We start from the raw sequence: 22,974 nt of genomic DNA on the forward strand, positions 1-22,974 counted from the left end.
CTATCTATCTATCTGTTTGATAGGAGGGAAGTCCATAAGAATGACAACTTTAATTTTGTGTTGACTACCAGGTCAAATCACTAGTATGAATGTTCAGAGATGCAGTAATCTGTCTGAACTGACTTGTTTGATTTAACTTTGCTCAGTGAACAACACTCCTGCTGTCCACCTCTGTGTATTTTCAGCTTAGTAAATTAATAGTTTACTAAATGGTTTAATAGTTTACTAATATGAAAACCACTTCAAAAGTCATAACTAAATGTCCTGTGATTTGTGTGTGTATGTGTGTGTGTGTGTGTGTGTGTTGTGTGTCTACATAGAGCGCATGGCACCCATGATCACAGGAAACCTGGAGAATCAGACGACAAGTATTGGTGAAACCATCGAAGTTTCCTGCACAGCATCTGGGAATCCCTCTCCACAGATTACATGGTTTAAAGATAATGAGACGCTTGTGGAGGACTCAGGTGAACAGAGCATGTCTATCTCACTTTGGCTGCATAATTTTCCTAGAGATATTGCCTAAAGTCCATATTATCTTTTTAAAAAAATTATTTACTTATTTATTTTTATTAAGGTATAGTTGATGTACAATATTATTTAAGTTTCAGGCGGACAACATAGTGATTCTCAACTTTTCAAAATTATTACTCTGTTTATCATTATTGCATAATATGGGCTATATTCCCTGCACTATGCAATATATCCTCGTAGCTTATTTATTTTATACATAGCAGCTTGTTCCTCTTAATCCCCTACCCTATGGTATCTTCCCCCACCCGCTCCCCTCTTCCCACTGGTCATCACTGGTTTGTTCTCTGTGATTCTGCTTCTTATTTGTTATATTCACTAGCTTGTTTTATTTTTTAGATTCCACATAGAAGGGTCATATAGTATAACATCTATGCTGTTAATTGATTTGTTTTAGGCAGAACAAAAAGCAGTATTAGTGTCCATGGTCTGACTCATTTTGTAGACTCAGAGCCCAAGTATCCAGAGCCTGCTGAATTCTCATGGAAGCCATGGGTGCTGAGATAGCAGTTGACCCTGACTCCTTGGAGTCAGACACTAGCCCAAGATAAAGGGAAATATGTATATTAATTTTTTTTCCTGGAAAGCTCCACCAGACCACATCATAAAATAAAAACCCTCCTGTATAGCATGGCTTCCCAGATGACTCAGTGGTAAAGAATCCGTCTGTCAATTTAGGAGACATGGGTTCAAACCCTGAGTTGGAAAGATCCCCTGGAGAAGGAAATGGCAATACTCTCCAGTAATTCTTGCCTGGGAAACCCCATGGACAGAGGAGCCTGGCTGGCTACAGTCCATGGGGCTGCAAAGAATCAGGCACACTCTAGCATCTAAACAACAGCTGTACAGCACAGGGAACTCTACACAGGGAACTCTGTGGTGACTTATATGTGAAGGAAATCCAAAAAAAGAGCAGATATATGTATGCATATAGCTGATTCACTTTGCTGTACAGTAGAAACGAACACAACATTATAAAGCAACTATATTCAAATAAAAATTTAAGAATAAAACAAAAACTGCATTTTCTCCCTTTCTCAGGCATTGTGCTAAAAGATGGGAACCGAAACCTAACTATCCGCAGGGTGAGGAAGGAGGATGAAGGCCTGTACACCTGCCAGGCATGCAGTGTTCTTGGGTGTGCAAAAGTGGAGGCATTTTTCATAGTAGAAGGTCAGTGGGAATTCACAGACAATCAGATTGCTTTTAAAAATTAGCTTGTATCTGTACTCAAGTACTTTGGGTGGGAGGATTATAGCTGGTTTTTAATATTCTTTGTACTTTGTAAGTTTTCTACTATAAATATATATTTATTTTAACCAGAAAACATAATTAATGTTATTTTAATTCTGCTTGCATCACATTTCTATCTCTGCAGTTCTCATTGTAGAAAAAATTCTTAGCCCAGCAGGTAGAATGTCTTTCTTTCCTTGATTCTTTCTTCATATGTCTGGCTTAATTAACTAGTTATGAAAATTAAGCCCCTATATTTATTGGGTAGAATTACTGCCTAGTCATGAAAATCAGTGCTATCTAGAGAGTCACAGAGGTTCATAGTTTTTATTGGACTGGAGATAATTAAGATTCAATTGTGAACAATGGACCATTGCTTCTCTGAAATGGAAAATTTGGGGTTCTTATCTAAATGAATATGCAGGAATGATGTGAAATCTAGCATTTTTCTCAGATGGGAAAGGTAATTTGTGACAGAATATTTTATCTTCAAAAGTGTGTCCCTATCTTTAAAAAAAAAATAACCCATGAGCAGGACAATGAAACTGTATTATGTGGGTGAAGGAATGGTATGCAGGGGGAAAGGAGAGGAGTGTTGATAGGTGGAGGAGTTGACAGATTTCTCTGAACTCATCCTAATTTGTCTTTCAAGGTCTAGATTTTAGTCCCTTTAATCTGTCTAATCTATGATGCCAAGTGTTACATCTCAATACTTTGACTTCTTTTTGAATCTGTAGGCTTATTGCCATTTTATAACCTGCACTTGCAAATAAAGATTTTGAGTGGCATGGCGGTTGGTCACATTCAAACTGCTTTATGCTTTAGGGCAAATCCTAAGGGAGATTTCCAGTTCTCTCCCATGCCCTGCCTCAGCTCTGTTAGCTTTCTGCAGCTGGTTTCAAGGAGGCCTAACTAGGTAACATTGGCACTGAGATTATGTTTACTTTTCACCAGGAGAGAATATTAAGAAAGGATGAGGTATGTATTTAATGCTCCTGCTAGTTTCCCAAATGTTCATATGGGAGTATTAATGCTCCAACTTATATAGACAGTTGCATCTTTGCACCTCCTACTCTGAACAAACAGATGTTTCAATCTCTATGTATAAACGGAGAAATCCTTCAGTAAGACCACCAGAAAAACAAAGTCTGCTTGCTTCCAAGCAGACTTGATGCTTGTCTCTCAACTGTAACTCTTATTTTGCTAACTAATTAATTACTTGTCTTCCTGTCTTCTTGAGGCTGCCTGAGCCACGCTCACAGCTTGTGGCCCAGTTTGATTCACATTGCACTCCTCCAACAGGCAAGTGACCCTAAGTGATAATTGCTTCCTTATCACCACTTTGCTAATCACTCTTAGTTGAAAGCCTCCTCTGGGCTTAATTTTCCCCCCTCAGAGCTGTCCTCTGGAGTCCTGAGCATCTGCAGCTTCCATGCTGACCTTCAGCTTGTTCTCTTCTCTGTCCTTTCATGAGTGATTGTGCACTCATGCACTCACTTCAGCTCTCTCTCTTTCCTCACTGAGGCTACTACCACATGAGGATGGGGTAATGTAATGTTAGCTGGTGTTGAACAGACCTTATTCAGCTCTTAACCATTCCAGCAACTTGTTGTGTGCCCTTGATGAAATAGCTTAATTCTCTCTGAGCGTCTTCTCCATCTCAAAACTGAGGGTTATTGAGAAGACTTAAGTGGCATGACATATTTAAAGTGATGTACACCTAGTTAGTAGGTGTGTGGTCACCAATGGTTCTCTGGCCAAAGGAATACATTTATTTCCCTGCTTGTTTTCTTAAACAGTCCTCCTCAAACTCCATACAGATCAAAATATAGACTATCAGCAGAAAATCATATATTTATTTTCTCCAAATATGATACTTTTCTTTTCTATAGAACATGATCTGTTTTCTTTCCATCAAAGTCTGCTCTTTTACAAACACTTTGTTTGCCTTTTAAGATATTAATATTTCTTTCCTTAATTACTTTAGAATTTTAATGTTGGAAGTTTTCATGAGCAATGTTTTGCAAACTTTAAATTATCCATTAAGAATATTATAAGCTCCATCCAAGTTAGAGATTGTGACTATTAATGCCTAGGATTTTTCTGAGTTCATAAGATTGAAGTTTTGCTTTAGTGATTGAACTTTGTTGTTTTATGTCAAAAGGTATGAGTTTCCAGTTGTTGATGTTCATTCATTTGTGTATTGCCAGGTGCCCAGGAAAAGACAAACTTGGAAGTCATTATTCTAGTAGGCACTGCAGTGATTGCCATGTTCTTCTGGCTACTTCTTGTCATCGTTCTACGGACCGTTAAGCGGGTAACAGAATAATTTTCCTTCTGTCCCATTCACGTTGGTTTTCATGATTAATGAAAGCTGACTGGAGTTCTTTGAGTTGATTCTTTCCATTGTTATTGGCTCAATAGGCACAATTTTATTTCTATACAATAACGTTCCTACCCACTTACTTTTGGCTGGACCATTGGGCTTTAATTGATAGAAGCTACTAGAGAAGAAATGGGCTTGGACTGTCTAGTGTAATTAAGATTTGAGAATTAAACTCTGAGCTCATTTGCGGGTTGAGGGGACACTGGGAACAGAATTATACTAGGACAGCCCTCACACTCCATGAGCCATTTAGAAAATGAGACACCAAGAATGGGGCTTCTATAAAACAACAATAACAAGCACACAAAACAACAGCCAAACAACAGAGTGTGTGTGACCGGGAAGAGTAATGCTTTCCAGGCCAATGGAGGGGAACTGAAGACGGGCTACTTATCCATCGTCATGGATCCAGACGAGCTCCCCCTGGATGAGCACTGTGAACGCCTGCCTTACGATGCCAGCAAATGGGAATTCCCCAGAGACCGGCTGAAACTAGGTATGTTTTCAATCGATATTGATTTGCTATTGGGTTTACCAGGCCGTCTCATCCTCGTTTAGGCTGATGACAGATCTAGTCTATTCACATGTTCAATTCTGGTTTAGAAAATTCATTTCATCTCTTGAATTCGAGTAATCATCCATTTAGTCACTGAGAAGTATGCTCCTTGTATAATTGCTCAGAGCAGGACATTTGGAGAGTGAAGATAATGAGGAACTGGGAGAAGCCCAGTGAAGTGAAAGTCTCTCAGTTGTGTCTGACTCTTTGCCCCCCACATGGACTGTAGCCTGCTAGGCAACTCTGTCCATGGAATTCTCCAGGCCAGAATACTGGAGTGGGTATCCATTCGCTTCTCCAGGGGAACTTCTCAACCCAGGGATCGAACCCAGGTCTCCCACATTGCAGGCAGATTCTTTACCATCAGAGCCACCAGGGAAGAGCGAGGTATTAAATTACTAAGCCAGGACGAGGGGGTCAACAGGACCGTCCATGAAACTAGGATGTATGGTCATCCCATCAAGTCAGAATCTCTGCCTATGGTTTCGGTAGTGATAAAGTCGACATCTGTTTTGTTGTTGACTCTAGGTAAGCCTCTTGGTCGTGGTGCCTTTGGACAAGTGATTGAAGCCGATGCCTTTGGAATTGACAAGACAGCAACCTGCAAGACAGTGGCTGTCAAGATGTTGAAAGGTAAAAGCAAAACTATATGGTGATATGTCCCTCCATCTGTTTCGTCCCATCCTTTAAACATGATGAAAGCCTTGTATCAGTGGCTTTGTGGCTAGATGGCCCCACTAGCCAAACTTGCAGCCAGACTGTATAATGCCTTTGGGAAAACTGGATAAAAAGTTCCTCTCATGCCAGGGTCCATGGCCTGGCAAGCAAAGTTGGGATAGATTTCAGCTACCCTACCACCCCACCTTGCCTGAGAGCCCTCGTACAAGAAACAGCTTTTACAACTATATATATATATTTAGTTGCTGGGCCATAGAAAAATAAAAGCTTGGTTACTTCAAAATTGTTTCTTAGTGTACTGAGGTGCATTAGCAAGATAACTACAGACAATCAAGAAGCAGAAAAAGAAATTTGATATAAGAAGTAAAAATAGTAGCCATGTTCCCTAGAATTGGAGTATATAAACGATAATATACAAAAGAATGGTTGTGCTGGGGTAAAAAGGATTATGGGTGGGTGACATTTTAAGAATTAAAAGTTTAATAAACAGTTGTTAGGGGCTTCCCTGGTAGCTTAGAGGTAAAGGATCCACCTGCTAATGCAGGAGACACGGGTTTGATTCCTGGGTCAGGAAGATCCCCTGGAGAAGGAAATGGGAATCCAATCCAGTATTCTTGCCTGGGAAATCCCATGGACAGAGGAGCCTGGCGGGCTACAGTCCATGGGATCACAAAAGAGTTGGACATGACTTAGCAACTAAACAATAAGAGCAAACAACTGTTAAGCCTAATAGTAATGGTATTCTGGTCTTCCCATTTTAATTGGGGGAGGTCATGCCTATAAAGCTCTGTGCTAGAATTGTGATGTGCTTTCACTGATGGAGACAGTGCTGCGGATCCTTTGCCAATAGGTCTTGTGCATCTTGAAGCCATCTCTCTCCTTTTGCCTCTTCTCCCTTGTGGACAAGGGGGTGTGTAGTTTTGAGGTGGCTCATCAGGGTCTGAGGTGTGGACCATGTCTGTGAATCACAGTGAAGTGTCCCTGTCTGGACAGGATCAAACTCACAGTCTTGGCCTCATCAGCCTCATGTACCAACTGGCTTTGCCAGCTGGCCCTTGTTAAGTTTCCTGCTCGGCACAGATTGATGGGAACTTCAGCAGAGCCCATAACACATGAGGATATTTAATACATGATGTTGCTTCCTTATGAGGAAGCACTGAAATAATCAGGCCCTAAGAAGCATGGTAAACCTGATATGTGAAAATCCACTTTTGTAAAAGAAGAAAATCTGGGCATGATTTCATTTGCAGATGTATTTCTCCACTTTACAAGAAGACCTCACAATGGCTTCCTTCTAATATCAAGCATTTAAAGAATCTGATCTAGAATTATAAAATATAACTTATATTTGTCTTTTAATGTAGCTAGTCTGTAAATTGGCTCATAGTTATATTATCCCTGGAGGGAAAGTTGCACAGATGCATGCAGTGTGGCATTCATCCTCCTAAGGTAATGCCCTTATGTTTGATTGCCTTCTTCGTTCTGTATCTGTAGAAGGAGCAACACACAGTGAACACCGAGCCCTCATGTCCGAACTCAAGATCCTTATTCATATTGGCCACCATCTCAACGTGGTCAATCTTCTTGGTGCCTGTACCAAGCCAGGGGGTGAGTGTCTGTGGATAGCTCTGGTTGTGGGATTTCAGCATATACTTTTCTGCTGGTATTTGAGGGAACCACCCAACTCCCATGGCCTTGGTTTCCTTAAGTTAGGAAACTTTGGCAGATTCCTAGATATAAATGTATTTCATGGAGATTTAATGGGAACTATAGATTATTCTAGAACTTCCTATGAATTAAAAAATGCCATATCGCTATAATAAAGTTTGCTTCCTATGTAAAAGATGTTCAGAGGAGAAAAGTAAACTTCTTCCCAAATTTGAGAGCAAAGGAATTTAAGAGTAGTTCCCCCTAAAATGAAATCAGCTCACATGGTTGTGTGGAAAAGCAAGTGGGTGGATTTTCTTCTGAAATTTTGACTAATCTTTTATGGAAAGGCCTGTTAGAAAAAGAAAAAAATTACAATGGAAGGGAATGGCAAGCAGCTGATTTCTATGATCCTGCTTCCAGTGAAAGGTTGTAGCCTTGTCTGTGATGTTTTCTGACTCATTGATGTATTAAACAGTTGGTGAGAAACATGAGTGAAAATACATTTTTCTTTCTTGGCATGCTGTGCTGTCTGCAGGGCCACTCATGGTGATTGTGGAGTTCTGCAAGTTTGGAAACCTGTCAACTTACTTAAGAAGCAAGAGAAATGAATTTGTCCCCTACAAGGTATGTCATTTTCTACCTCACCTGTGGCCACATCGTAAAGCAGAGGAAAACTCAAAATGGTACTTGTTTTGGTAAAATTCTGCAAGGAACTTGTGAGGAATCTTTTCATGTTACTTTCTTGGCCGTTGTATTTTTCTCTTTTACCTTCTGGAGGACACATCTCGTGTTTTGTTTTTGGGAGTGTAATCTACTGACCCATTACAGGTGATGCTGAGTAGGGGAAAGTGGGTGATTAAAGAAAAAGAATGAGAAGGGGAGAACAGCTCAGGATTATTCTGTCTCTTCCTTGGCCATATTTGGCCCTATCGAGTATCAATCTCACTGTCAAAATGCCCTAATGTTGGGAGCGTGTCTGAGGGAAACTGGAAGCAAGGCCTTTATCTCTAAGTTAAAAAGGAACCAGGCTTTATGGAAGAAAATATATTATTTAGCACACCTGCCCAAAATTTCAGCCCAGAGATTTCATGATCCTGAAATTGATGTCCCTCATCTTCTTCTAATAGTTACAATTGCTTCTATAGTTTATATCTTAGAGATTTTCTGGTATTCAAGGAGTTTGTTCATCTGTTTCTTTATAGACCAAAGGGGCACAATTCCGGCAAGGGAAAGAATATGTTGGGGAGATCACCATGGATCCTAAACGCCGCTTAGACAGCATCACCAGCAGCCAGAGCTCAGCCAGCTCTGGGTTTGTTGAGGAGAAGTCCCTCAGTGACGTGGAGGAGGAGGAAGGTACCTGCCATTGCTTCCTCCATGCCGAATACATGCTCTGTGGGAACAGACCAGGTGACGGGATGTGACAAAGAATTTTGTCCTGGAAAAGCCTTACCTAGTATTTGGAAGAGACCTAAATTTCTAGAAGGCTTCCATTCAGTTTCTGCAAAGGTGAAGGGCAGAAGGTCTAAAGAAGCAGTGGGCTAGGTTGTGAGTGGAGCATGGCTAGCCTGAGAAACCTTGGTCTTCCGGGAGAGCTAAGCAATTGGCAACACTCAAACCATTGCTCTTCAAGAGTTGGTTCAACATGTATCAGCAGGAGAAACTCAGTGCGAAGGAGACTCCCTGGTGGTTGATCAGCCTCCCCATTGTCCACAGGGATTCAGCCCCACCTTGTTTGCTGTAGCAGCACAACAGAAGTCCTTCAGTTAGTCATACCCAACCTTTTCCAAGGCAGTGTAGGCATCTATTGTCTCTACCCTATCCCAAGTGGCTTATCAAGTCTTCCATACTTCTTCAGAGGAGTCTTGGAAAATACCTGTTTCTTTATCCACTTATGCTTCCACTGATATTTTGGTGCTCTTTATGAGTGGGGCTGTGCTCCCAGCCTAACTTCCAGAACCTCTTCAGCTTCAGGATACCCTGTATATCTGCTTCCCTCAGAAGGAGCAGAGACAGCCCCGTGGAGGAAGAGGTGGGGCTTCTTGACATCTGGCTCTTCTTGAGGCATGAGCATAGAAGAGTTCTGTTACGAAATAGTGGAAGAAACCCACTTCTGTTCCCTTTGACATGAGGCCACAGAACATAAAACTAACCTCTTTCCCATAGAAGCCAAGCAGGCGGTGTGAGGTAGAACGTGGTCCAGAAAAGCATGGTGAGGTTGTCTAGAGCTCATATAACCCAGCGCACACTGAGTGCAGCAGTCTCTGCCCCATCTTCTCTCTCACAAAATGGTGGCCAGTAAGCAGGAAACCCAAGAGCTTGAGGGAACCATTGGAGTAGAGGGGGTGTTGGCCTGGAATTTTGACTTCGTTTTTTTAGAAAAGGAAGAAGTTTCACTAATTTTTCATGGAGAGGCCTCCAGCCCTAAGCATAGAAAGTCACTGAGAAAAAGATTCAAGTGTTTTTATTACTTACAAGGCTAGTATTACATCTGAGTTTTCATTTACTCTGGTATTTGTCTCCAAGAGAGAAGCCATGTCTTATCTTATCTGACCAAAGTTAAGAGATCATGTTGAAACACCCAGTAATGTCTTGGTGTTTATTTGTACCACTTGCCCGGAAGTAAATACCATGAGTTTACATAAGTTTATCTTTCTTTCAATGTTCCTGTCATCTCTGGTTCATATCCTTGAAGGAAAAGAAGTATCCTCACAGGCCTGATTTAATGTGTTTACAGCATTTTCTCAGCTTGAAAGTGAGAGAAGTAAATATATTTTTGGTATTTTTAGTTATCCGTTGTAGATTATAATTTGACCTTTGGCCTTTATGCTAGGACAAAGCTTGTAGAGAAAAGATTCAATGACCCTGGAGATTGTTGTTTTATTTTTAGAGTTCTTGATATGAAACTATTGTTTATCCCTCTGGGTACATGAAAAAAACAAGTTTAAAACAGCAAATTTGTAAAAGCCCTCTTTTACCTCCCTGTTATCTATGCCAGTTTCACCTCCATTTTGCCTCCTGGATTTGTTCACCCAATTTGGCTAAAATGGAAAAAAACAATATTTTGCTAAAAGGTTTGATGAGGGCCAATAATATACCATGATTCAGCATACTTACAGAATTGAGAAGCATTTTTTGTTTGCTTCTATTTCCTGAAATTTAACTCCCAATTTTTAAAATGAAGATTACTCTATTAAGCTTAGAAACAAATACTTTCTGACTGAAATACCAATCTCTGTGCTCCTGTATCTTCTGACAGTTTCTGAAGATCTGTACAAGAACTTCCTGACCTTGGAGCATCTCATCTGTTACAGCTTCCAAGTGGCTAAGGGCATGGAGTTTTTGGCATCACGGAAGGTGAGACAGAGTATCTCTTTACATTACAAATTTGGAAATGAGATGTCCAGTGCCAGCCATTCGTGTTTTTCTGGAACTGTAGTTCATTCACCACTCATGGGACTGTTAAGAGAGTCTATTGGGGGGGGTTCCATTTCTACTCATTAAAGAGATATTAGGAGCTCATGAAATTAATTCATGTGATAAATAGCTTCCAAGTGTCAGCAGTCTTCTAGGCCAGGGGTCCCCACCCTCTGGGATCTAATACCTAATGATCTGAGGTGGAGCTGATATAATAGAAATAAAGTGCACAATAAGTGTAATGCTCTTGAATCATCCCCAAACCATCCCCCCACTCCCAGTCCATGGAAAAATTGTCTTCCCCGAAAGTGATCCCTGGTGTCAAAAAGTTTGAGGACCACTGTTCTAAGCACTAAGGACACCGTGTGGGCGAGTAAGCAGACAGTCTACCTGCATGGAGATTATGTTCCAGCGGGTGGAACAAACAATAAAAACAAGTGAAATACCTAGTGGTTTAGATGGGAGCAGGTACTGTGTAGAAAAATAAGCAAGAAAGAGTTATAGTCTGTAGGAGCCGTATGTTTGAATGCACAACTGCCTCTCTCTGTACACTGATTTTAAACTGAGTGTTTCCCATGGCTTGAGGGAAACATGGAATTTGAGCAATGGCCTGGAAGAGGTGAGGGGCCGAGCCTTGCAGATATCTTGGCGTAAGAGAGCCTATTTTTCATTTCTTTTACATTCATCACCATCCATCAAAAAGTATTTGTTAGTAGTATAATTAGAAACCAGGAAGGACAACCTTTAGAGAGAGCAATTGAAAGAGCTAAAATTAGAAAAATAGGCTGAACAAAGGCTGAGGTGGGTACGTGACAAGTCACAAACATTCCAAAGGTTGTAAACATTGTGGAGGGAGTGAGGTTGAAGTCACCACCCTGGCAAGAGTGAAGTGGCTGGTTTTACATGGAACAAGACAAATTCAAATCAAGTTTCAGGAATAAGGATCATTTGACAGAATGCATTTGCTGCAGCCTACTTGGAGAAGAAGGACTTAACATTTTTATTTTGTTGTTTGTTTCTAAATTAGAGTGAAATCCCTCAGCCGTGTCTTTTTTTCTGGAGTTTAAAGCTTGTTACAGCTTTCAGAGCCTCAGGATCCCAGAGGTTTCTGCCTGGGAACTCTTGTCTTCTCGCTCCCAAGGAGAAGGGAGAGAAGTGGGATCTTAGAGGATTTTCCCAAAGAGAAAGGCTTTCTGCCCTTCTTGACGATTTTATTTTATTATGTTTTAAAGGCCAGAGCCTGCCATTTAGTTAGAGCTCCTTTCACAGGGAAGGGAATGGGGGGTGGAGGAGAGGATCCTTTCATTTCCCTGCATCTACCAGCTGATTCTTGAATAACACCTGGTTGCTTCAAAAAAGGAAGCTCTTTGGTAGGGCGTGGAGGAGGAAGTAGGAAGGACTGTGTTTTTTGGAGTCTCCTGGCTTACTTAATCATACTATACAATGTGCTTTGTAAAAAACTTTTTTGAAATTTATATAGAATTTTTTTCTCCATTTACAGTTATTACAAAATACTGGCTATATTCCCCGTGTTATACAATATATCCCTGTGCCTTGCAAGGTGTGGGGTCCCTCATGCTTGGCTCACACATCACTGTTCCACGGACCTAAGAGTTTCTCATCTGAGCCTTTTATTCATTTCTAAGTGTTCCCCAAGGCTCTTGTTCCGTCACAGATCTGTCCAGTGGAGATAGAACTGCTTAGTGTAGGAAGTTAGATGAAGTTAGGAGATGCAGAGAAGAGAGAAACTGAGGGACAGAACAGAGTAGAGAGAAAGCCAAGAACTGGCTTTTCCTTTTGTGTGCATCAGAGAATCTCTTTGATGGGTGAGAGGCTGAGAGTGCCTTCATTGGCCTCTGTGATAAGCCAGCACTTTGAAAACAGGGTAAGCCCCACTCAGAATTGTTTCTCAGAGCTGGTCCAGCTTCAGTTACATATGAAGTGGAGAAACCAACAAAGGGCACCAAACTAAGGAGAGCCCCTTGTTTCTGACTTCCGTGCATTCATTCATTCTAGGGCCTCCTTAGAATAACACATTTTAACCGTATATGGTGCCAGGCAAAAGGGATGTGTGGATGTGACCAGAAACACATTCTTAATTGTGCCCAAGAGAAGTCTATTTATGACTCCATCAGCATGCTACAACTTAATTATTTAGTTTCAGAGTCCGAGGCTGTTTATGAAATAAGCAGATGTGTGTCTTAGTGAACCTCACAGACTTCTTTTTTCCCGAAGTGTTGATAAAAGATGTTAACCCAGTGCTTGTTAATCAGTTGGTTTTCTGATGTGGGTTTTTTTTTTTTTTTTTCCCTAAAGCATGAGGTCACAACAGATGTAGAAGAGATCAGCTAGGCTGAACTCTAATGCACACAATTCTTTTTGCAGTGTATCCACAGGGACCTGGCAGCACGAAACATCCTCTTGTCGGAAAAGAACGTGGTTAAAATCTGTGACTTTGGCTTGGCCCGGGATATTTATAAAGACCCAGATTATGTCAGAAAAGGAGATGTAAGTTTCAAAGATGCACCCTGCGATCTATTAAGTTGCAGAATCCAAACTCTCCTGGGCCAGCCTGGGAAGCTGTGTGCAGGGATAATGGAAGTTTTTTCTTCAGGTTTTTGCCAAGTTGGGTTTTCATTCTTTGTCTTCTACCCTTACAGGCCCGCCTCCCTTTGAAGTGGATGGCCCCAGAAACGATTTTTGACCGAGTTTACACAATTCAGAGTGACGTGTGGTCTTTTGGTGTCCTGCTCTGGGAAATATTTTCCTTAGGTAAGTCCCTTCTCCTTGTTCCTCCATCCATGCTGCCAAGAAAATAATAAAAGTCAGTTACTCCTGTATCTCACCTTCATTGGATGAAACTTACTTGGAAGCTTTGGGTTATAAAAATCTGAAAAAGAGAGAGAGAAAGAAAGGGAGAAAAAGATATACATGTGAAGAAGGTGTGAGTCAAGCTCATATATATGTGAATTAGACTCAGGGATTTCTGTAAGAGAAAATCTAATCAATTGTGTCCCATTCCTCTTTTCTTTCAGGTGCTTCTCCGTATCCTGGAGTCAAGATTGATGAGGAATTTTGTAGGCGACTGAAAGAAGGAACTAGAATGAGAGCCCCTGATTATACCACACCAGAAATGTAAGATTTTACACATATTTCTCTATCCTCCTTCTTTACTCACAAACATTCTCCCTGCCTAGAAGACTTTCCAGTCTGTGTACCTGCTTTGTGGCCCAGTGTGTGTCTTACTTCTCCCTTGAAGTCTTCCTTGATAATCTCAACCACAGAGTCATCCTTCTTGAAATGAAGCAGTTTATCTGTACGAACCAGTCAGTTTTTACTAGATGTTGATTTATGATGTTTCCTTTTCTGTACACACTTCATGTTCCAAGTGTAGGGCTCTATGTCTTACATAGTTTCATATCCCTATTTAGCATCTTGGCTCATGGTGGACTCTTTATAAATGTTTACTCATTCAAGTGCTTATTTTCAGCATCAGATCAGGCGGAAAGAGGCAGTTGATGACATCAGTGTTTTGCTTCCCTAGGTACCAGACCATGCTTGACTGCTGGCATGGGGATCCCAATCAGAGACCCACGTTTTCAGAGCTGGTGGAGCATCTGGGAAATCTGTTACAAGCTAACGCTCAACAGGTTTGTGACCTCCATGCAAGAAGCTTCTGCAGAGAGTACCTAGCTGTCCAGGGCCCTCTTGCTGCCTTCTCATGGCCACCACACTGTCCTCTCAGCCACTGAATAAGGAGCCACATTCCCGATCTGAGCAGTAATGCTTTTCTAAAAGTCTTAGTTGCCCCTTTAAACAGATGAGATCCTAATTCATAACCTGGCAGCTGATCACTTTTATTTTTACTGATGTATATTTTGGTGTCTTCGGGTGCTCTTACGAAGTAAAAAAAGCAAACAAAAACAACAAATAAAACCCCCAAATTGAAAAAAAACCAAAACCTCATTGATTAAGTGAATATCAACAGTGGGTGAATATCAACAGTGGACAGAATTTCAAGGAATTTTAAATATATTCTTCAGGCAAAAACATATCTGAATCCTGCAAAATAAATGTTCTGTTTTTTTCCCCCTCCATGAAATCCCAGGCCCCTACAACTTCCATCAGAGGATTTTACTGTAGTCTTTACCCTTAGAAAGTTATTTACTTTCCAGTCAACACCTCTCACCAGAGTGAATGGAAGCCAATTTCCTCCTGGTTTTCTTCTGAACAGCTGGGGGACAATGTGTCAAATCTGTCTTTATCAATAAACCTCCCAAACATTGAGAAGTATCAAATTGCCCTTTATTTCTTTCTCTCCATGAACTAATGTTAAGTTGCATAACCTTTTCTCAGAAGACCCATTTTCCTGCACATATATTGCTTTTCTTTAGACTGTCATCAGTTTTTCCATTGCTTTGAAGTGTAGAGGCTAAAATTGGATGACATGCCCTTTAAAGGACCTGGCTGGTGTAGATAGGATTTTGTGAAGAAATGATTTCTAAGCCCTGCGGAGCTCTGCCTGTTCTGTTGCTCCAGCTGTAACTACAGCCTGCATACTCCTCTGTGTTTTGCCCATCTCGTGTTTGTTCGTTCCTTAAGTATACACATCCCTTTTAAGTGCCCTTGTGTTTTTGACAAGCCATTTTTAAAGTTGTCTTAAAGTTTTACCTTCAGATATGAAAGCCACGTTCCCCATAAACAAGAAGCCCCCGTGGGCTTTGTTTTTCATGTAAAGGCTCTTGAAGGACTGAAGCCATAACAATAGCATTCTGTGTTTATTGTTTCAGGATGGCAAAGACTACATTGTTCTTCCCATATCAGAGACTTTGAGCATGGAAGAGGATTCGGGACTCTCTCTGCCTACCTCACCTGTTTCCTGTATGGAGGAAGAGGAAGTATGTGACCCCAAATTCCATTATGACAACACAGCAGGAATCAGGTACAGTCTAAGGTCAACATCCCCTTGGGGGAAGGGGCTTCAAGGTCATCCTGGGGAGGCGGGTGGAGGAAGGACATTGTATGAAGTTGCTGCATTTCACTTGCACGTTCACCCTTGGCCCTGAGAGGTCCTCCTTGGAGGGTGCCTGGGTAGGTGAATCTCTTCCCATCTGTGGTCCACATTGCGGCCGAAGCTCTTCCTTTCAGAATCCTAAGCCCTGCAGCTGCAAATAGCTGGAATGCCATAGTTTGTTAATCTCCAGAAAAAGAGACCGATTTTACAAAGACATCTGTATTTAAATTATCCCCATGTACTCTTTTATTAATGTGAATTAAACAGCTTAGGAAAGATTCAGGAAGGAAGAGTTCTGTGCGTTTATGAAAGCACACTTTTGCCTCTCTGGCTGGGATACAGTTGCCGTGGGGATGCGTCCTGAATTAGACCGGACAGCACATCTTCAGAAGCCCCTCCCAAGTCTGATTTTCAGCATTTTATTTGCATAATGGGACTTCTGGGCTTATTTAAAACACATGCACTGCAGTATTTTCCTGATTTGTAGAAGGGTTCTAAAGGCAGCTTTCTTTTTATTCTCTCCCAGCACCTGTGCATAAGGAAAGAGTTGATATGGTTTCTACAATATGATATTAAAATTGTCTTTTCATAAGCCTGGGACTACTTTACTTCACTTTGTTCCCGCTCCCACCCCTTCGGGTGTTTTCCTCCTGTAACTGCACCCCTGACCATAGAGGCCCAGCCTGCCCCCTTGAGTGTGCACAGGCTGCAGGGGGCGCCTTGAAGCTCCGGGTTGGGGGGGAAGGAGCTCTAGCCTGTGGCCAGGGTGCCAGATGGCAGGTGGGGAGTCACCCTGGTCAGTGTGCCCTGTGGACTTGCACAGGGAGGGCAGCAGGAGTGCTGCCATGGGAGGGAGGAAAGCTCAGAGTGGGTAGAAGCCAGCTAGTAAGCTCTCCATTCCATCTGTGTCAAGAACTTTTGGCATTTTTGAAAGAACGTTTTCTTACCAGGTTTTGCCAGAGTTAGGCAAAGTAGATACTGTTATCTTTTGATGTAAGTGTTGAATATGAGACTCAGAGCAATTACCTGGAAGAATATGATATTGTGGTTAAAGATCCAGATTTTAAAGTCAGATAGAATTGGGTTTCCCTGGTGGCTCAGATGATAAAGAATCTGCCTACAGTGTAGGAGGTCTGGGTTCAATCCCTGGGTTGGGAAGATTCCCTGGAGGAAGGCATGGCAACCCACTCCAATATTCTTGCCTGGAGAATCCCCATGGATAGAAGAGTCTGGAGGGCTACAGTCCAGGGGGTCGCAAAGAGTCGGACACGACTGAGTGACTAACACTTTGACTTCGTAACTGGGTTGGATTCCCAAGTCTGCTCTTTGCAGCTCTGATCTGGGGCAAATTTTCAGTGTGACCTAGGCCAGGACACTGGTGTACAAAAATGATGACTTTGAGAATTACATGACATAATGAGTTTCTAACTGCTTGGTACCTGGAGAATACCCAATAAATAACAGCTATTTTGTGAGCTGCTTAAAATACATCCTGGGGATGAATCTCGTTCCTCTGATATCTAACTCAGGACTGTTTTCTTCCATACCAAAGAAGGGGCCTCAAATAGAAGGAGGAATGAAATGAAAATCTGAAAATCCATAGTTCCACCCTCATATTTAAAAAGTCCTAGTTCAAGTTTAACTGGCCTTCTGGTGTGGTAATTATTCCTGCAACACTGTTGCCTTCTGCTTGATCAGAAAGCCATTTGATCATGAGCTGTGTTCCTTGGGTTTTCTGTGACCAGGTGGGGTGAGGACCCAGCCGGCAGCCTCTTGGCTCACTTGGGCGCTTTGCATATGGTGCTGAGAGTTGATGAAGTCATGTATATGTGATGGAAGTGCCAAATGCAATGCTGGATCTGAAGCAGGGCTGCTAACATTTATCCCCAGAAGCGTGGACAAATGTGACACCACACTCCCAGCGCAGGCCTGGCTGCTATTTGCTGTCTGTGCTTTTTGAATTGGTCTTTGCAGTCCAGTTTCTCTTTTATCCAGCCATAATTTGAAAAATAAAATGGAAATTGGAATCTCTTGTCTGCATCCCCACTCAATCCCCTCCACTTTTTTCCCTTTTCTAAAAATAAGACACCACGGTCACATTTTAATCATTTAGGTTAAAAGAGAGGCAGAGTCCAGGCGTCTCCACACAGCACACTTCATTTCGATGCTCTCCTGTGGTTCTGCTTCCCTGAGGAGCAAGAAGAGAGGTTGGGGTCCCTTCAGGGGACTTGTTCCTTTATCTTCATGTTGCCAGTCAAGTAGGAGAGCCGAGGTGTCTTTCTCACTTTCTTCCTGCTTATAATTTTCAGTTTCATTGTGTTATAAATAGAGCAGGACAGAGACATCCCTGTGGGAGCCAACCTCCTGATTTTTTGCCCCATTAACTATTTTAAAAAATATTTGTTCAGCATTTATTTAGAGAAGACGCTGAGAGGTATGTAGGGGAGGGGTGAGGAGGAAGGACCACTAGTGTCTAGACTCTGCTTTGTCTCTAATTTCCCTATGGATGAGCTCCGGTCCCCAGTTTGCATGCTTCCTGCAAGAAAGCACATCTTAATTGGGCTCATCTTCCTTACAGGGTAGTTTGGGGACCATCTGCGGTTGCTCCACTGTTTCCCCTGGGAGTTTCACCCCCCACTCCAAGCAGCTTATCAAAGACTTCTTTTCAGTTCTCTCCCAGAGAAAGGTTCTGGCACATACTTTTTTTTTTTTTTTTCTCATTTTGGTTAATTGCTAGTGATGATTTAAATGCTCCTTGTACATTGATGCCAGGGACAGCCTGCTGGCTAGATGCTCCTGAATTTGGCTCTGATATTAGACTGCTTGAAATGAACCTGTTCTTTCTTCACCTTTTGTCTGTCTCATAGCCCATATTCCCCCTCCTCCACTCCATATCACTGCACGCTTAGTGCACACATGGAAGCGTGCAGGGCTGCATGCATATCAGGTGCTTAATAAAGAACTGAACAATCATATCCAGTGCCCTCTTCTCCCTTCTCCTTCCTAATGCTATTCCAAGGGCATCAATGTGGAGTGAGGTAAAAACAAACAAAAACAACCCTGCATGGCCTCTAAAAACCTAAGTTTGAGCTCCAGTTCTAGTTATTTCCTCCCTAAGCCATCACTTCCTCTTTTCCAAATAAGAAATAAGAAAAACCTACTGTGTAGATTTTTTAAGAACAGATGCAACAATGTATATGAAAATGCCTTGCCAACTGAGACTGGCTGAACAATGTTTGGAATTATTGGGCTCAGAAACCAAGAAAGTGGCCTTTCTAAGGAAGCTCACCAACTCTACTTGAGGCTACAACCCAAATACCTCTGGAATCTGTCTGCTTCTTCAGACCTGGAGGCATCACCTTTTGGTCAAGCTGCCCTTCCTTCTCCTAGATAAGTGGAACAGCTCCCTAATTGATCTCATGATTTTTGGTCTTACCTTCCTGAACCCAGAGTCATCTTTCTAAAAGGTGTATCTGACTTTGTCAGTCTCATGCTTAAAATTCTTCAGTGGCTGCTCATTGCCCTCAGGATGATAATCCAGGTAGTCTAGTTATGTGATTTTGGACAAGTTCCTTAACCTTTCTATGTCTTAGTTCCACATCTGTAGTTGGGCTAAGGATACCCACCTAGAGAGGTACCATGGAGATGCCATGAGACAGTGGTTGAGGATCATTTGACACAGTGCCTGGCACATGGGAGGGTTCCTGAATGAGTGAATGAATGAATGATTGACTATGGTACCAGTAATTTGGTAGAACTATCACTTTTGGGGACTGGATTTAGGAGAAGTAGGGTTTTCAATCTCCTTATTTTTAATACATTGTGTCCTCTTTCCCGTGGGGTTTCCTGAGTGAGGATGTCACTGGTGAGCCTCATTCTCTCTTTATAGAGGAAAAACCAGCCTCCTCGGGCAGAGGAGGAAGACTTGGTTTCCATTATCCTCCTTTGCCCAAATGAGTCCTCTCTTCACTTGGTCACAGAAAACACAAGGAATATGCAATATATCTGGAAGGCTCCTCGGGCGGGAAGTACAGTGGGGTTCAAGTGAAGAGTGAATTTGCTGTCCCTTCCTATGAAAACAACTTTGCTTCTCTCCACTTGGGCTGATTTTCACAAAACCACTCCCACTCACCCAAAGTCACATGGCAGGGAAAAAGCACCCCTAAGGAACAGGTGATGTGCTATCTGACATGTCCTGTCCTCTGGACTCTTGAAAGAAACTGGTAGTCTTTGGAATTCAAAGGAGGAAAACGAGCTTTGGTTGATGGATCATCACTGTTTCTAAGATCCTTTACCACCCACCACTGATCACCTCATTCATCCTCCAGATATCTTTGTGAGTGAGGGAAGGAAAGCTTTGGCCTGTACATCTTAAAGATGGGGAAACAGGGACATAGAAATATATTCGTGGCTTTCCCAAGTCTGTTTAATCCATGGTAAACTTGGAAATAGATGGAATATCTCATGATTCTCAAACTACAGCCCCAGCTCTGTGGGCCAAAAATAGGAGATTGTGAGGTTCAGCCCACCTCTACCCGTTAAGCCTCTATTACATATAGCAGGAGAAGGTGCTTTCCAGAGTCTGCTGGGTTCAGCATCTTTTACTGAACCCAGTGAAATCTGGGAGTGTTTCCTCTGCCCATCTTTCGTGGAATGGTTGCTCTGTGGACGTTGTCTAGATAACTTGCCTAGGAGATGGCCAGAAAGATGTGAAACACTCGGCGATATGCTGAGAGCTTAGTGGAGGAATCGCAGGTTATCAGGAAGCCAAGTAGTAGGCAGACCGCTGAGTCTGCTGTTATTGTCTTCAGTCCAGCCCTGGACCGCAGAAGTAAGATTCAAAGGAAAGGGGGCTCATCTAGGCCCCTCCGTTATATTATACTTTTAAATGGACTTTCACAGGAAATTAAGCCTTCGGTGTGTGCTAGCAGAGATTTTTGTTTTGTTTTTCTTTTTCCAGAGGATGTTTTGAAGGTCGCTATTAAACTTGTGGTTCAAAGATAATGAACTTAGGTATCACTTGTGGAATCTGCAGTCAACTATATACCACTACTAAAATATAAATATTTGTTCTTTTGCAGTCAGTATCTGCAGAACAGTAAGCGAAAGAGCCGGCCCGTCAGTGTAAAAACATTTGAAGATATCCCGTTGGAAGAACCAGAAGTAAAAGTCATCCCAGATGTAAGTACATCTTTTAAAAATAGTCTTAGAAATAATACCAAAGATGAAACATTAGCTAGATAAATATTAGCCTAAGCATTGGAGTCTTGGAGCCTCATTATGAGGCTGCCCTTGTGGGTATGTGTCTTGGGGTCATTATAGCGATGGAACTTATTGGGCTGCCTTGTTTTTTCCATAAGTGAAGCCCCTAGTTAAGGTTCAAGACAATTGAGCTTCATGCCCAATTCCATTGAAGTGTAAATAATATTATTGTGGAAAGAGGGATAGAAATGGGTCTCCTTAGCTTCTTCCTAAATTCCTCTCTTCTTCCAGGCCTGGGTCTATTGTGGAAGCAGTTGCTTCCTCTCATAGCCAGTACAGTTTCTGGCTATAATACCTTTACCTCTCTCTGCAGAACATGAAAATGCTGTCTCAGAGATGGGTTAGGAAATCAGTTTGATTAAGTGATTGGTCAGTATATACACTCAATCAACTGTGCCATCTCATTGTCTCTTAAAAAGGACAGCCAGACGGACAGTGGTATGGTTCTTGCATCTGAAGAGCTGAAAACCCTGGAAGACAGAACCAAGTTAGCCCCATCTTTTAGGTAAGGTTCAGCCAACTAGAAAAGACAAATTTCAAGGGGAATTTTTGGAAGGAACTTAGGACTTTGAGCATAAGTGCAGAGTTTTCTTTTTTTTGTATCTTTATCAGTTAGGCATATTTGCATCAACCTAACTAATAAAGAACAGAAACAAACACATTACCTGGCAAGTCTAAAAAGAATCTGAAATAAGAGGATTTGGTTGGTTTTTACCAGATTTTATGTATACTAAGGAATTTCTGAGAATATTTGCTTTGGTCAATGGTTTGTGTGATATTGGCTAAGTGACAAAGAGGTCACTGGCTTGATCTTTAATAAAACTCTTGAGATGGTTAAAATCTTTGTGGACTCTACAGTGAAGAATTTTCAAACCTGAACAGAAATGGGTGCACCTGTCTTTAAGTAAACCATTGTCTACTTGCTTTAAATACTATTGGCTGAATTATTGAGTATTTAATTGTGGGGAAAACAGTGAATTTGGTTTTGAATATAATATCTTCCACATGGTTCTATAGGAATTTGTAGTTGTTTTGAATAGATGTACCTGCCTTTACAGTTGGCTTCCTGTAGCTTCTCTGGTAGTTCAATCAGTAAAGAATTTGCTTACAGTGCAGGAGACCTGGGTTTGATCCCTGGGTCAGGAAGATACCCTGGAGAAGGAAATGGCAATCCACTCCAGTATTCTTGCCTAGAAAATCTCATGGACAGAAGAGCCTGGCAGGCTATAGTCTTTGGGATTGCAAGAGCTGGACATGACTTAACGACTAAACCACCACCACCTGCTTTTAACTTAATAAATAAGAAACTCTGTATTTATAACAATAGTGGGATGTAGAATGGTTATTTATTTGCTGGCAGTTTCACTCAAGGTATGAATTGAGAAGATTTTGATCTACCTATAATCTAACTGTTGGATAAAATGGGAGCCCCCTTGCATTATTGAGTGATGCTCATGTTAAGAAAAAAAAAATTAAAATGTGCCATTGTGCAATTTTATCATTTGCCCTAGGCCCGTGATGAGAAATTGTGAGAGCCAATTATATGTTTTATTCACCGATTCAAAGTATTTTATTTGCTTAGCAATGACTATGTACCATGCCATTGTCTGAGACACTAAGTCCATTGTATTGAGGTTAGATTGAAAAAAAAAGATGCATTTCTAGTTATTTGAAATAACTTTTAAACCATATATGAACTCAGAGTTAATAAAATCCTTTTTTCTTTTTGGTTTGTAACATGCATAGATTGGTAAAACACCTAGTAAGGTGGGAAATCACTGTACTTCAGAATGACTTAAGCTCCACACAGCCTACACCCAGCTACAAAAGGCCTTTTTAAGCTTTTTTCTAAGCTTTGACATGATTACCGTCTGTCATAGTTTCACGCCATTGAAAACATTTTCTGGTTGCTGCTGAGTGATCCCGTCCTCCATGCTTCCAAAGAATGTGGTTTTGATGAGTAAAAAGCAGTTTTTGACATGTCTAGCTTGATTGTACACACACACTTCAGCTTACTAAAGTTTAAAGTTGCTCAAGAATTTTATTAACACCATACACGGGCCTTGTGATCCCCTACTTGGCAGTGTGTGACAAGTACCATTGGACTTTCAGAACATCCCAGTTTCCTTCCACGTCATGAAAGAGTCCCTTTGGCTCCTATTCTTGTACACAAACTTGTCAGTCTGCAAGGCCATAAAAAGGTTCCATTGGTTGGAGCCTTTGCATAATCCAAAAGAACTGCCTTTC

General features: G+C 41.6%; 1 protein-coding gene across 2 annotated transcripts in view; it reads left to right on the top strand.

Moving 5' to 3' along the window:
* Nucleotides 1-22,974, top strand: part of KDR (kinase insert domain receptor) — a 44,868-nt gene that overhangs the window by 19,733 nt on the left and 2,161 nt on the right. The window contains exons 14-29 of one of the 2 annotated variants that reach the window (XM_006058316.4): nucleotides 321-467; nucleotides 1,573-1,704; nucleotides 3,975-4,081; nucleotides 4,511-4,646; nucleotides 5,235-5,339; nucleotides 6,879-6,992; nucleotides 7,570-7,658; nucleotides 8,237-8,390; nucleotides 10,294-10,391; nucleotides 12,837-12,959; nucleotides 13,112-13,223; nucleotides 13,487-13,586; nucleotides 13,996-14,101; nucleotides 15,242-15,393; nucleotides 20,547-20,646; nucleotides 21,147-21,232. In XM_006058316.4, coding sequence (XP_006058378.2) covers nucleotides 321-467; nucleotides 1,573-1,704; nucleotides 3,975-4,081; nucleotides 4,511-4,646; nucleotides 5,235-5,339; nucleotides 6,879-6,992; nucleotides 7,570-7,658; nucleotides 8,237-8,390; nucleotides 10,294-10,391; nucleotides 12,837-12,959; nucleotides 13,112-13,223; nucleotides 13,487-13,586; nucleotides 13,996-14,101; nucleotides 15,242-15,393; nucleotides 20,547-20,646; nucleotides 21,147-21,232 — 1,861 coding nt within the window. The remainder of the gene's footprint in view (nucleotides 1-320; nucleotides 468-1,572; nucleotides 1,705-3,974; nucleotides 4,082-4,510; nucleotides 4,647-5,234; nucleotides 5,340-6,878; nucleotides 6,993-7,569; nucleotides 7,659-8,236; nucleotides 8,391-10,293; nucleotides 10,392-12,836; nucleotides 12,960-13,111; nucleotides 13,224-13,486; nucleotides 13,587-13,995; nucleotides 14,102-15,241; nucleotides 15,394-20,546; nucleotides 20,647-21,146; nucleotides 21,233-22,974) is intronic. The other variant, XM_006058317.4, reaches the window with a different exon arrangement.

The sequence above is a fragment of the Bubalus bubalis genome, chromosome 7, assembly GCF_019923935.1.
Source record: "Bubalus bubalis isolate 160015118507 breed Murrah chromosome 7, NDDB_SH_1, whole genome shotgun sequence".
Taxonomy (NCBI): domain Eukaryota; kingdom Metazoa; phylum Chordata; class Mammalia; order Artiodactyla; family Bovidae; genus Bubalus; species Bubalus bubalis.